The 13,400-nt window shown below is 38.5% G+C and overlaps 1 protein-coding gene across 4 annotated transcripts in view; it reads right to left on the bottom strand.

Moving 5' to 3' along the window:
- The window catches only part of LOC111872895, a 61,757-nt gene that overhangs the window by 38,387 nt on the left and 9,970 nt on the right, over positions 1-13,400 (bottom strand). For 3 of the 4 annotated variants that reach the window (XM_033754933.1, XM_023867170.2, XM_023867161.2), the window contains exons 5-8: positions 11,358-11,498; positions 8,007-8,118; positions 2,597-2,740; positions 930-1,054 (exon numbers count right to left, since the gene is read on the bottom strand). In XM_033754933.1, coding sequence (XP_033610824.1) covers positions 930-1,054; positions 2,597-2,740; positions 8,007-8,118; positions 11,358-11,498 — 522 coding nt within the window. The remainder of the gene's footprint in view (positions 1-929; positions 1,055-2,596; positions 2,741-8,006; positions 8,119-11,357; positions 11,499-13,400) is intronic. The other variant, XM_023867178.2, reaches the window with a different exon arrangement.

The following is a 13,400-nucleotide window of genomic DNA, read 5'->3' as shown; positions in this document are numbered from 1 at the left end:
ATACAATGGGTGCCAAGGGCTGATTCTCCCACGGGTAGAGCAGCAGGAGCATGAAGCTGACCACTCATCTCCATCTAATACCGATGTTAAGAATGATGGAGCTTAATTAATCAATGCCTACAGATAATTTTATCTTCACCATCACCTATCCCTACTATTTAATACTATGTAGTCTGCCGGTCACTGTAGCCGAGTGGTCTAAGGCATGTACTGTCTTTGCTTGCTTGGAAACCGGGATCGTGGGTTTGAATCCCACTCAGGGCATGGATGTTTAGTTTGTGTGTGTGTGTTTTTCTGTTTGGGTATAGGTAGAGGCCTTGCGACGAGCTGATCACCCGCCCAAGGAGTCCTACTGAATGTGTAAAATCTAGAAAAACCGAAGTGAACAGAGAAGTTCACGGAGGTAGGCCTAGGCCCACTGGGGCTGTAGTGCCAAGGAAAAAAAAAAGTCTGCGCTACTAAAAGCATGGTTAAGTAAACCATATATAAATAAATAAACCAATAATGACCCAATTTGAGGTACTATGCCAGCGCTCTTGTCGAGGTACTAAGGAAAACCACAAAGAACCTCAATCAGCACAGATGGTATCTCGGTTAAGATTCAAACCAGGCATATCCTAAATAGAAATCTGGAGTGTTACCACAGTACAGGTTGTGAGATATGAGGTTTACAAGGCACACAGCATGAAGAGAACCACCACCTGGGATGTCACACTGTGTAGTCCAGTAGAAATTTACTGACATTTAAGAACACACCGTCTCCATCTTCAGGGTTGAACAGTAAAACATTACTTGCCCTTGCTTTCTTGGCTTACTCTTTGACCCTGAACACACTGACATTACATCCCACCAAAATGCTGGTAATCTTCTACCAGACTACATGCCATCATATCTCTGAACACAGTATTCTTGAAATATACAGAACTTACCCAAAGTATAGGTGCCACAAACAAACAGTGTAGCAGGTGCCACCCTGCAATGCTCTACTGCCAGTTCCACCACTCTTGCAACTGTTTCTGACTGCATCGGAAAACTGTATTGTGGCTCGCAATACCTACGAAAGAAAAACAATTGTACATTACTGCAATAAGTCCGCTTCTGAATTTCTACAATACTGAAGGAGCACAAATGAGGTACTGGTACTGTTACTGTCTTGCGATCAGTGTTGGTTCTTATTTAGAATGATGGCTGCCTATATGACAGAAACTAGAGATGTGATCCATTAAAAGGCTGGAGCTAAAATTACAAAGGCTGGAACACAAATGAAGGAACATTTAAAAAAGGGGACCTCTAAAGAGGCTATGGTATATGTCAAATTTGCTCAAATATAAGCTGCACGTTTTTCCCAAAACTGACACTTCTCAAAACCAGAGTTCAACTTATATACTGCTCTTAAAGAAAGGAGAAAATTACTGAACACTGGACTGCCTAAATCCAAATAAGGTACAAAGTCTGTTATCACCAAGAGATGATACTTAAGCCTAGATTAACCAATATATCAGCGTGAATTCAGCGTGAATCTATGTTATCAACTAGTGGAGTCTTAACAAAAATGCAATATAACCTAATTTTTAACATTACTACAGTCTCTCATTACCACCAAAATTAAATTGTTTTATATATGTAAATACATGCAACAACACAAAACATGCTTACTCAGAGTTATTCTGATGGCTGTATGGATTTCTGTGATAATGAAGTTAAATAAAAATTATATTCAAGAATGAACCATATTAGTAAGAATATACTTTTAGGTATTGTGATTTAAATCAAATTTGTATCTCTCACATAGCTGAATTTTTGCATATTTTCCACAGTTGCTTGATCATGGGAATCACTTTCCATGATTTCTGTCCATGTTCCATTTGTGTGGCATTGAGCCCAGGGAGAGTTCCAAACCTGGGGGGACTCCAGCTATGAATGAACTTGTATAAGAAAAAAATGTTTCCTTACTCATACACCATAATATGGGAGAGAAAACATTTTATTCTTGGCAAATTGATTAATATTAAAGGAATATGGTGGATGTATGTGGACTGTAATCTATGTTAGGATATAAATGATACATGTTCTTTGAACACAGTACTGAACATTCCCATTCTATTGAAGGTGCAGAATTCCTTGCATGATTCAGCCCATGGAATTACAGTACTTTCCAGAGTATGAGATACAGTATTTTTCTGGAAAATGCTACATGTATTTTATAGCTCAAAAGCATGGCCAAATTTGATCAAACTTTTCCCTCTAAAATCTGGATGTGTCTTGAAGAGTACAATCTTTTCTGTGTAATACCATGTAATCAAGATAAAGAATAATGTTTCAGAGAAGCATGCTGCCTCAGTCTTCATGGTCAGAGAAAAAGGCAAGCAAGAAACCAGCAGAAATAGGCAGCAAGTTCAGCATGCAGCAGCTTGTAATGAGCTACTGCTGGTTTCTTGTATGGCTTATTATTCAACCACAATATACTAAATTCTGCACCTAGTATTTTATTAAACATTGAAACATATAAAAATCTTTTATTTTCATACTGTTCTAAAGGAATTTATAATCTTCAGTTCTCATGTAAATGAAGAGAGTGCAGCAGGAATTAACATACGTGGTATCAAGATACAATTTATCTATTGTTAAATTCCAGAAGCATGGGTACGACTCCATTTTAGGGTCTGCTCGAAAATCACCAACATGAAGAAAATTTCGGCCATCCTGAAGTTGAAACAGGAACATGACAGAACCTGGACAGCTGAAATGAAAAGAAATTTATTATTATGGGAATAATCACAAAACTGGATGCTGTTATAAGTTTCACTGCATATTAAGATTACTATTAAAATGTCTGTTTTGAAGCATTCTTAGAATTTCTGCTGACTATTCAATATGGGATTCATATTAAATAGAATAAAATATATATGAAAGGATATATAACTTGTACTCTTCTCCAAGTATAATTAGAATGATCAAGTCAAGGAGAATGAGGTGGGCAGGTCATGTAGCACGAATGGGGGAGATGAGAAATGCATATAGGATATTGGTGGGACAACCAGAAGGAAAGATACCACTGGGATGACCAAGGCGTAAGTGAGTGGACAATATTAGAATGGATCTTAGAGAGATACGATGGGATGGTATGGCTTGGATAGATCTGGCTCTGGATAGGGGCCAGTGGAGGGCTCTTGTGAACACGGTAATGAACCTTCGGGTTCCATAAAATGCTGGGAAATTCTTGAGTAGCTGCAGAATTGGCGGCTCCTCAAGAAGGGCTCAATTCCATGAGTAAGTAAGTAAGTATAGAAGGTAAATGGTAAGGTAAAGTTGCCCCTGTGCTTGTCTGATTAAGAACTATGCCGTGAAGACATATGGGGGAGTGGATGTATAGATCCACATTTTCTTGACCGTGGCACTAGCTGGAGGTGAGGTGTCAGCTTCACGCCCCTGCCACTTTACCTCTGGGGAAAAAGACCCCCGTAACCATTGAATAGGAGGTTGGGTGGACCTCAGAGCCAACCTGGACAACATGGAGAAGAGAAAATTCTTGAGCCTACTGGGATTCAAAATCCCATCCCTTGGTCATCCAGCCTGTAGCCAGTCGCTATACCGACTGCTCTGTTCCAGCGCCTATATATGAAAGGATATACTTTATATTAAATGAAACATGAAGAAAGCAGTCTTCTGGGATTTGGCGCTGTGTATATGNTTCCTCCGAAACGTCGGTTAACACCACATATACACAGCGCCAAATCCCAGAAGACTGCTTTCTTCATAGTCACCGCCGTGAAAGCCTCAAATCTTACATAAATGAAACATGTTTTATTAGTTTATTTCTTTGCACTTCTCATTCATGGCAATGTAGAAGTATTTTTGCTTTGGATAAAATCATAATTTTTCCCATCTTAAAGAATGAGGAAAAACTTATTCTGTCAAAGAAAATTGGGTATAATCAAACAAAAAATTAATATGCAAATCAATGGCAATCACCCTATACCTCATAACTTGCAAAAGCATCTGTTTAGAAATTCAATGTACAAATTAGGAATAAATATGTTACATAAATACATATTTCCAGGGATCCACAAACAGAGCTTAAGTATCTTACACACTTAAAAATCCATCACCTACGGTAACAAAGTAAGCTTGATGCAAGTAATTCTATACCCTCTGCCACTCTCCATTGACTCACCCATTGTGGGTGGAGTAGCATATTTCTGGAACCCCATATATTTAATTCCAAAATTATGAACACAACAAAGAGTGAAATGCCCCAGCATCATGGCATCATGGATCATGTACATCACTCAACTTGCAACACATGAATATCATTCTACCATATGCAGACAAGATTCGTATCCAGGACTTAAAGCAGAGGCATCAGAAAACATATATCACATATTAATATACCAGTAATTAAGAATGCTGACAGAGGTGATGACAGATGACAGATAAGAATATAAACTGTACGGATAACGGAAGATTTTAAAACAAATGCAGATACCATAAACCACAGCAATGGACTGCATACCTGAGGTTGAGAGAACCATCTGTATAAGCATAAGCAGTGCGTAGCAAAAGATGTGAAAAGAGAGCCCCCCACACATGCACGTGCATGCATACACATACAAAAATTAATTCTATCTCAGCAGATCCTTTAGAGAAATCTAAATACAGGTAGGCACAAATGATCTTTATCATTTTGGAAACTTACTGTGAAGCGATTGGGCAAGATACAACAAATAAACATCCAGACATAAACTACCGTAGTCAAAGTATCTTTCATCACTTACATATTTTAATTTGTGAACCACTACTTAATTCTACACAGAGTGCCCAAATAAGAACTCCAGAGTAGTTGTTATACATATTTATTTGCTGCTGCATCACAGAGTCATAGTATATGTTTCCAAAATGTGGTGCAAAACCTGCCCAAGTTACAGTAACATGAATTCTAGAGATGGCAGCACATCATAAGTTGAGAATGCACAAAAGTGGGAGTCATTCAGTCATGGCATCACCATAAGAAAAGGCGCAGTGTGTGCTGCGGGATGCAGAATCAAAGTCTTTAGTGACTCTTCACAGAAATTTTAGGCAAGTGTATTGTAAATATGCTCCATCTGGTAAGGGTATTCTTAAGTAGTATCAACAATTCCAAGAAATCGGCAGTCCAAGCACATCGCAAGATGGCACCAAGTGCATTCAGGTAGCATTTCAGTGCAGCCTGAAATGTTCTGCTAGACACATTAGCTATCAATTGGAGAATCCAGAGTATGGTGCATGACACAGTTCACGAAAGATCGAAACTGTTTGTGTACAAACTGCAACTTGTGCAACGCATTCACTTTTGTGATATGCCACAAAGGGTAAACTTAGCAACGTTAATATTAGAACAGCTCGCTGCAGATGATAATTATTTTCATAAATTTCTTTTCTCTGAGGAAAGAAAGGCCTACAGACCTTGGCTGTTCATGGCACAAAACACATTTGCTTCTGTAATATGTCTGGCATGCTGTTGTGTGCCCCAAATTATGATACTGTGCTTCTTAGCTTCTCCTCAAAACATGGAAAGTAGCCCCATTACTGAATGTTAACTTACCAAGAAAAGTCTCTTCAGTAGACATCTTGCTGCAGAAGTGACAGTAGAATATGTAATTACTGACCTTATCATTGGGTTCAATAACTTGCATTAATTGAAATCTGTAACATTTCCACAGAATCTTTCAGTTTTCTGTGGTAGGTTCAGTTCACAGTCTGCACACCTTGTTGACTTCTACAGACTCCTAACAAAGGACAGATACCCTGTTTCCGCTGTTTCCTCACTCACATATGGTTTACATAAAAATCCCTGTTTCACAAACATATCATAGCATGCATATGTGAATGGTTTAGAAGACAGATCCACTCTGAACTTCATTCAATAGCACCGTTGCATTAGTTTCACAGATGTGGTTTCATTAAACCACAAGGCCATATTTTGCTTTTCATATAGTATCCATCATTCTCTTCACTGCAGTATCCCAGGCAGAAAATCACTGCAAATGCATGCACATGCTCTGATTCAAAACCTTTACAGTTGCAGTTTAATGCCTTTGTGTTTGGATGTATTATCTTTCCTGGGTAATTCTCAACAAATTTCTGGAATGGTAAAGATCCATTTGTGCTCAGGCTATAGAGTTTCAAGCTATAACCATTAATAAACCAACATCACCAGTCTGATGTGCAAATTTAAAGAAAGATCACTACAAATTTTAATAAAATAGGGAAGGTGGAATTGAAAAGAAAAGAACATAGGTTTCAAATTGATCATCTAGTGGTAGAAAAATAATATCGTGATAGAGATTGGAGGTCTAAAAACCGATAATAGGATTGATACAAATGAAAATACCCCATATAAAGTATCAAATTAAAAGTATATAACATGAAGGAGTTGAAAACTGGATGGGAAACACATCTAGAGAACATATATATGCATGAGAAGAAAAGGAAGTTATAAGAGCACCATACTGATATTCAGTTCAGGAAGACTTAAAAGAACTGCAGATTATGTATAATATAAACCATTAGACATTCTGAAATAAAATATTAAACCATGCAACTTCAAGGCTCTTTATGTTAGACTCTTTATCTTTCTTTGTTTTACATGCATTTGAATGTAACAGTACCAATGTACAGGAGGTGGACAAAATAATGGACTCACTAAGAATCTGAGGAAAAGAGTTTGTGTTGGCTCCCAAGAACTTCGGTTGGCAACACTGTATGTTCTTCTGTTTCTTAACACTCTGTAGCGCCCATGTCAGTGGCTTAGTGAATGTGTTAAGAATTCCATGTGAAAGAATTGGAAAATGGGAGACTTGTCAGATTTTGACAGAGGACAGATCATTCATGTGCATTTAGCTGGAGCATCTGTGACAAAAACTGCCATATTTTTAGGTGTATTGAGAGTGACAGTTTCTAAAGTTATGTCGGAATACATCAATCATGGGAAGACAGCATCAGTGAAGAGGAACAGTGGGCAAATATCAATGTTGACATAAAGAGATCGTTGTACACTGAGGACTAAAAAAGAACTAAACTCCATGACTTGAGTCTGCAAGCAAACGAAAGGATTGTTTTGAAAAATCACAAAACTACTGCAGCACAGATGAAAGCAGAACTAAATCTTCACCCTGAAGACCTGTTCCCACAAAAACTGTCTGACATAAGCTTCACAAATCCAACATCCATGGTAGGGTTGCAACTGCTAAACCTCTGATTATTGAAAGTAATGCTCAGATGCGTAAATGATCGTGCCATGACCATAAAACCTGGACATCAGACAACTTGAAACGTGAACGTGGTATGGTCAGATGAGTTGTCCTTTCATGCTGTTCCCTACATCAGGAAGAGTTTACATTTGGAGAACACCCAAGGAAGCCTACAGTGAGGAATGACTGATTCCAAAGAAACACGGGGGAGGTTCTGTCATTGTTTTGGTAGTAATATTGTGGTACAGTATACTGTTGGTCCCATTATTAGACTTCATGGCTGACTTACTGCAAGGGAGTATGTCCACAGTTTAGGTAATCAGGTGCATCCTATGATCCAGATGTTATTTCCAAACAGTGATGTGGTTTTCCACGAAGACAGATGGAACTGTTCAGTCAAGGTTTGAAGAGCATGAAGGTGAAATTCAGCATCTTCCCTGGCCAGCATAATCACCAGATTTAAACATCACTGAACCACTCTTGTCAGTTTTAGAGACTAGAGTAAGGAACAGATTCTCACCTCCAACATCTCTAAAGCAACTTGAAGATGTTCTTCATGAAGAATGGTAAAAAATTCAGCTAGAGACTATTCAGAAATAGTACGAGTCCATTCCAAGAAGAAATGCTGCTGTACTGAGGGCAAAAGGTGGTCCAACACCATATTCATAAAGAAATGTACACAGTATGTGTAGTGTTTCCATTATTTTGTCCAACCCCTGTACATAACCAACACCACAAACACAAAAGAATATTCCATGAATAAATAAATACACCTACTGATTGGCATCTAAGGCTGTGACCAGTACACCATTAATTTTTTGGGGATTATCCAGCTCTAGCACATGCAAGTATCTCTCATCAACACGAAGTTTCATCTTTACTAATGCAGCTGAAGAAAAGACACAAAATATAAATTAACATGACAATAATACACTTGTTGTCACATAAATAAATACATGGAAGTGCATGTGTGTGTCACATAAAATAATATATAATATGCAAAGATTATGCAGTGTTTATGAAATTTTGTGATGACGTCAGAAGAGTGTGGCATGTTTAAGGCCTATTCTAAAGCAATGTTCTGTATTCATTTCAAGGGAATGACAAACTAATGAAATATCTCAAGGCAGGTTCTCCACTTAGACCCGAAACATAAGTTCAGGGTCACAAAGGAAAGAAATCTCAAAGTCAAAGACAAAATTATGCCCTGCCTATGTTGAACACTTTAACATTACTTCAAACATAAGAAGTCCCTGAACTTAAGACACATGAGGGTTTTAAGAAAAATCGGAAAGGTCTATTTACTTCAGTGGGTTTACTTCAAACATCAATTAAAAGAACAGAATATTTAGAATATATTTAAAGTGAAACATAATGGAAAATATACCAGAATGAAATGGAAATTTAAAATTTTCACTAGATGCATATTCTTTTCTATCTTTTCCATTTAATTAGAAAGTTCGTCCAATGATCCTTCAGTCACACTTTCATTTTGTGAAGGTGATGTACCCTTGCCAACTTGTTCACTGTCATCTTGTGTTCCATTTTTTGCATTAGACAAACAGCACTTTAAAAACGATTTGAAGTAATACTGACTGGCACTTCTTTCCAAGCTGTTGATATCCATTCCACTATTATTGATGATCACGTTTCTATATAGTCTCTCTGCATCTTAATGCACTTTGGCCAGCAGTTTACAAGCTTTCTGATGCCATCAGAATAGAACTGCTTGGGCTGTGTGCAAAGCCAATCATGCAATATTTCCTTCACCTCGTCACCATTATCTGCAAATTGGTGACCCCTGAAAGCCCCCTTTAGGGATCCAAAGAAGTAGAAATCTGACAGTGCTACATCCGGGCTGTAGGCTGGAAAATTGAAAACTTCAAATTTTAGCTCTTGAAGGGTTTCCCTATTCTGGGCAGCAGTATGAGGTGTAGCATTGTTGTGAGAGATGAGAACATCTTCCAATAATTTTTCTCATCATTTTGTGCAAACTAGCTGGCCTCAGTTCACTTTGTAACATGTCAGAATACCTTGCATTTGGTACTGTGGTTTCACATTCCTGATAATGTCAAAGGACAGGACCTTGAGTCTCTGAACATCATCAGCATTAAGTTCCTGGCTGATGGCTTAGCCTTGGATTTCTTTTTGTGGCAAATGATAGGTGCTTCCACTGCATACTGTGACATTTACTTTGTGGTTTTCAATGGTGTAGTCAAGTCTCTTCACCTGCGATAATACAATTACTCTAGCAGATGAGAACTGATGCCCACACAACCAGGCTTGTGCTCTTCTGTCAATTCCCTCAGAACGCAACCATGTAAAAACTTTGTGGAAACCAAGAATGTCATGCACTACTGAATGGGCTGACACTCCACCAAAGTCTAGTGTTGATGCAAAGTTTCTTATTACTATCTTCCATCCTTGGAAACTCTGACCCCGGCTTGTTCCTGTTTGTCATCACTTGATGTCATGGATGGGTGTGCCATGGGTCCTGAAAGTTACATTTGTCCTGCCTTTCTTAAACATGACAATCCACACTTACACACTCTGTTGAGGTAATTCACTCTCCCCATACAGAACACATAAACATGTGCTCAACCCCTTTAATACCTTCTCCTCACAAAAAATTAACCACGGCCCTCTGTTCAAAGTAGTGGGGCCATGTTCTCTGCTTCACTGCAGCTTACTCACTGCACCCTAGGTCATGTCAAGCAGTGTATTGACAAGTCATCTCACAGGGTTCAATGCTGTCAACTGTCATCATGCTTGTACCTTCTGTAGACGGGAGTGAAGGTGTGGATACTTTCTGAATCACCCTCACAGAATTAACTGCATAAGAATTATTTTCACTAGCACACTGTACCAGCATACACTGTAGAAAAGTCAATGCAGGTGCTACAGGCTGCTATTGCAGTCACTTTCCCTGGATCTAATTGTGTGCCACTTTTATCTGTGAGAAAACTTGAAACAGAGAGCTCATGGAAACAACCAACATACTCTCAAAACCTTTCAGAATTAAATAAGATATCATGGAGAAGAAACTTCGGTGCTGGAGGACACCACTTTCTGCAGCTGATATAGTGCTATACACAGTGCTTGAGGTGGAATGAAAATAGAACCGGGATGGTTTTCCCCTTTTAAGGTATTGTACATTGCAAGTAACGGGATGCTTTTAAGCCATTTAGAAAAGAACCGGGATGCCATCCCGCTGCATCCCACCCCACCTCAAGCCCTGACTATACACATAAAGTGTCCCACTGATACAATTTTTCAAGTAGGGATGCAACTTCCAAACAGAAAGTGCAGCAGCAGTCAACTGCCTTATCAGATAAATCATACACTGGCCAGTGCTTTACTTTATCAACAGGCAATAATATAGCTGTAAACAAAGGAATTAACCTCCTGTATGTGTGCCTTGATACAGTCACATGTTAGTGACTAGACAAGGGTTTTGGATTATTAGATTTACTGAACTCTTACACTTTATAACGCTCTCACTAATTCAAATACCCAACCTCTCACTACAGCTAAGTCCTCTCTGTTTGTCTTCACCAGTCATTACCTGGTAACAGATTCAAAATTGTCCTTTGCTTATGTCCTTACTGGCTGATAACTGTCTCACAACTAACTAAACTGCTGACTCTCAACTCATGACTGCAACTGCCTGGCTTGTCCCATTGTTTCACATTATATAGCTTCAGGTCCAACCAAACAGAAAACACTGCATCATAGTCATAGTTTTCCAGCCAATGTGTAGCAATGGCTCCTTGTTTAATGATCTCATTGTGTTTACTGTGCCATAACCTAGCAACGGCTGTCTCTTTCAGTTATGTCACAATATATACCGGTAATCCATACTGCCAAATTTGGAACACATCTACATCTGGCAATCCAATTAAATGTTAAAAGGGACTTGTAACAGCAAATTTTATTGACCTGTTCAAGAGCGGCGCTGTTACAAGTGCAGATATCTGGTGGCAGTAAGCTTCCAGAACATCATAAGACTGATGGCTGTGAAGACTGGTAAAAGCAAGGCAAATTTACTGATAAACATAAAAAAAGAGATAAAGGGTATACTCGTAATAACGGTTAGAAAAATGCTTTCTACATTGGAACCATTTATACCTGTTATTTTGCTACAGTAGATGGGTTTTGAGAAAGATTTTCTCAGTCCTCCATAATGATCTGAATGGAAGTGTGACAAAAAGTAATGTGATATTCCGGGAATAATACCGTACTGAAATGCATCCACCACAAATGATGTTTCTGTAACAATTTACATGCAAAGAACGTTAAGATTCTACAAATGATAACTTAAACTGTACATACTGTATGGCATCACAATAAAATTATTTATTTGTGCAATAAGTATTTATTACTCGTACATTATAGTATCTGATTGTTAGAGAGACTGCACATCAAGAAATGTGTGAATGTGTATGGCTGAATGTAAGAAAGCAAAATTTTCTAAAAGTGTAAATCACATTTTTTGGTATTCAAAGAGCAACAGCAAGTTGGTTCAGATCCTACTTGACAGAAATCAAAAGACTGAAATAAAATCATTAGATTTAACCCAAAGTACATACTCACAGGGGACATGTGATAGTGTAGTTGGTTGAGGCACTATGCTAGGTACAAGCTGGAAGGTTGCTGGATCGAATCCCAATGAGGTTACTGGATTTTTCAGTTGACCTAATCCTTCCAGCCACACTATGGCCCTGGGGTTGATTCAGCCTCTAACAGAAATGAGTACTGGGAATCTCCCTGGGGGTAAAGGGCAGGATGCCGGTGTGTAGGGCTGACAACCTTACCGCCATCTGTGAGCCAAATGTCTAGATGTGGGAGCCTCAACCTCTCACACCCCTACTGGCCTTCCTGGCCAGTTACAGGGACAGCTTTACTGTTTTACATACTCATACTGGGGAACAATAAAGCATGGAGTCTCCAAGGAGTAAATTTTAGGGCCTTTGCTTTTCCTAATCTAGATAAACAACCTCCCTCCTACACTAAACACCTCATCAAAACCCATAATATTTGCTGATGAAATAAGTATCATAATTTCTGGTAAAAATTTAGATGATTTCTGCATACTAACAAATGAAGTTCTCTCAAATGAGTAACTTGTTTTCTGCAAACAAGCTGTCCCTGAATCTAGATAAAACAAATGTAAACAATTTATAACAAAAACTCATCACAATATCCATTAAACATGGGGTATAATGATAAATATATAGAAGAGACAGTAAACACAGAATTCCTTGGCTTACAGACTGATAATCATTTAAACTGGGAAATCCATATCAATCAGTGAAGCACGTTACACAGTTAGATCTATGCTGCATATCAGCAATACTGACACTTTCAAATCAATTTAGTTTGCTTACTTTCACCTTTTTATTGAAGTCTGGAAGAATTTTCTGGGGTAATTCATCTGACAGCCAAAAGGCAAAAGAAAATCGTTAGATTCATGATGGGTGTCAAATCCTATAATTCTTGTACAGATCTATTTAAGAGACCAGAGAACGTTAGGGACTTTCTAATACTCCAATTACTATGGTTAGCTCCTTACACCCCAGACAGGCCTCTGTCTTTTCTAAACAGACCTCTACTGCTTCTCACTTGGCCTTCATCTCTTTCTGCCAGACCCTCATGTCTTCTAGACAGGCATCCATTGTGGCTATTGTCCTTTCACGATGGGCATCCATCCGGGAGGCTAGAGAACCTATCTGCATCTCCATCTTTTCTTTCATGGATTTTATGAGTTCCGATAATTATTCCATGTTTGTAGGCTGATGGTATAATGATCAAAGATCTAAAGCAGTGTCCACTCTGACCACTTCTGATACCAGTTTTCAAGTGAAGGGGTGACTATAAGTTGGGTAAGTCGGATGATTGGATATACTGACACCTTACACACATCACTCAGAACTACAATTTACAAGTAATACAGCTTTACTGTTAATCTCTGCAATTTACAATTCACTGCTGCAAACACTAGTGTCCTCAGTCTATTACAGCCTCTACTATCCCTTCCCTGGCAACAGATTTTAACACAGGAATTACAGTCTCAATGAATAAATATTCCAAATATTGCAGTACTATAGCAGAAGTATAGTCTTCTCTTCTCAGCCAGACTTTTGAACTCCACTGAACTGCACTCAATATTTT

The sequence above is a fragment of the Cryptotermes secundus genome, unplaced genomic scaffold (genome assembly GCF_002891405.2).
Source record: "Cryptotermes secundus unplaced genomic scaffold, Csec_1.0 scaffold1079, whole genome shotgun sequence".
Taxonomy (NCBI): Eukaryota; Metazoa; Arthropoda; class Insecta; order Blattodea; family Kalotermitidae; genus Cryptotermes; species Cryptotermes secundus.
This window is presented reverse-complemented; position numbering and strand designations above follow the sequence as displayed.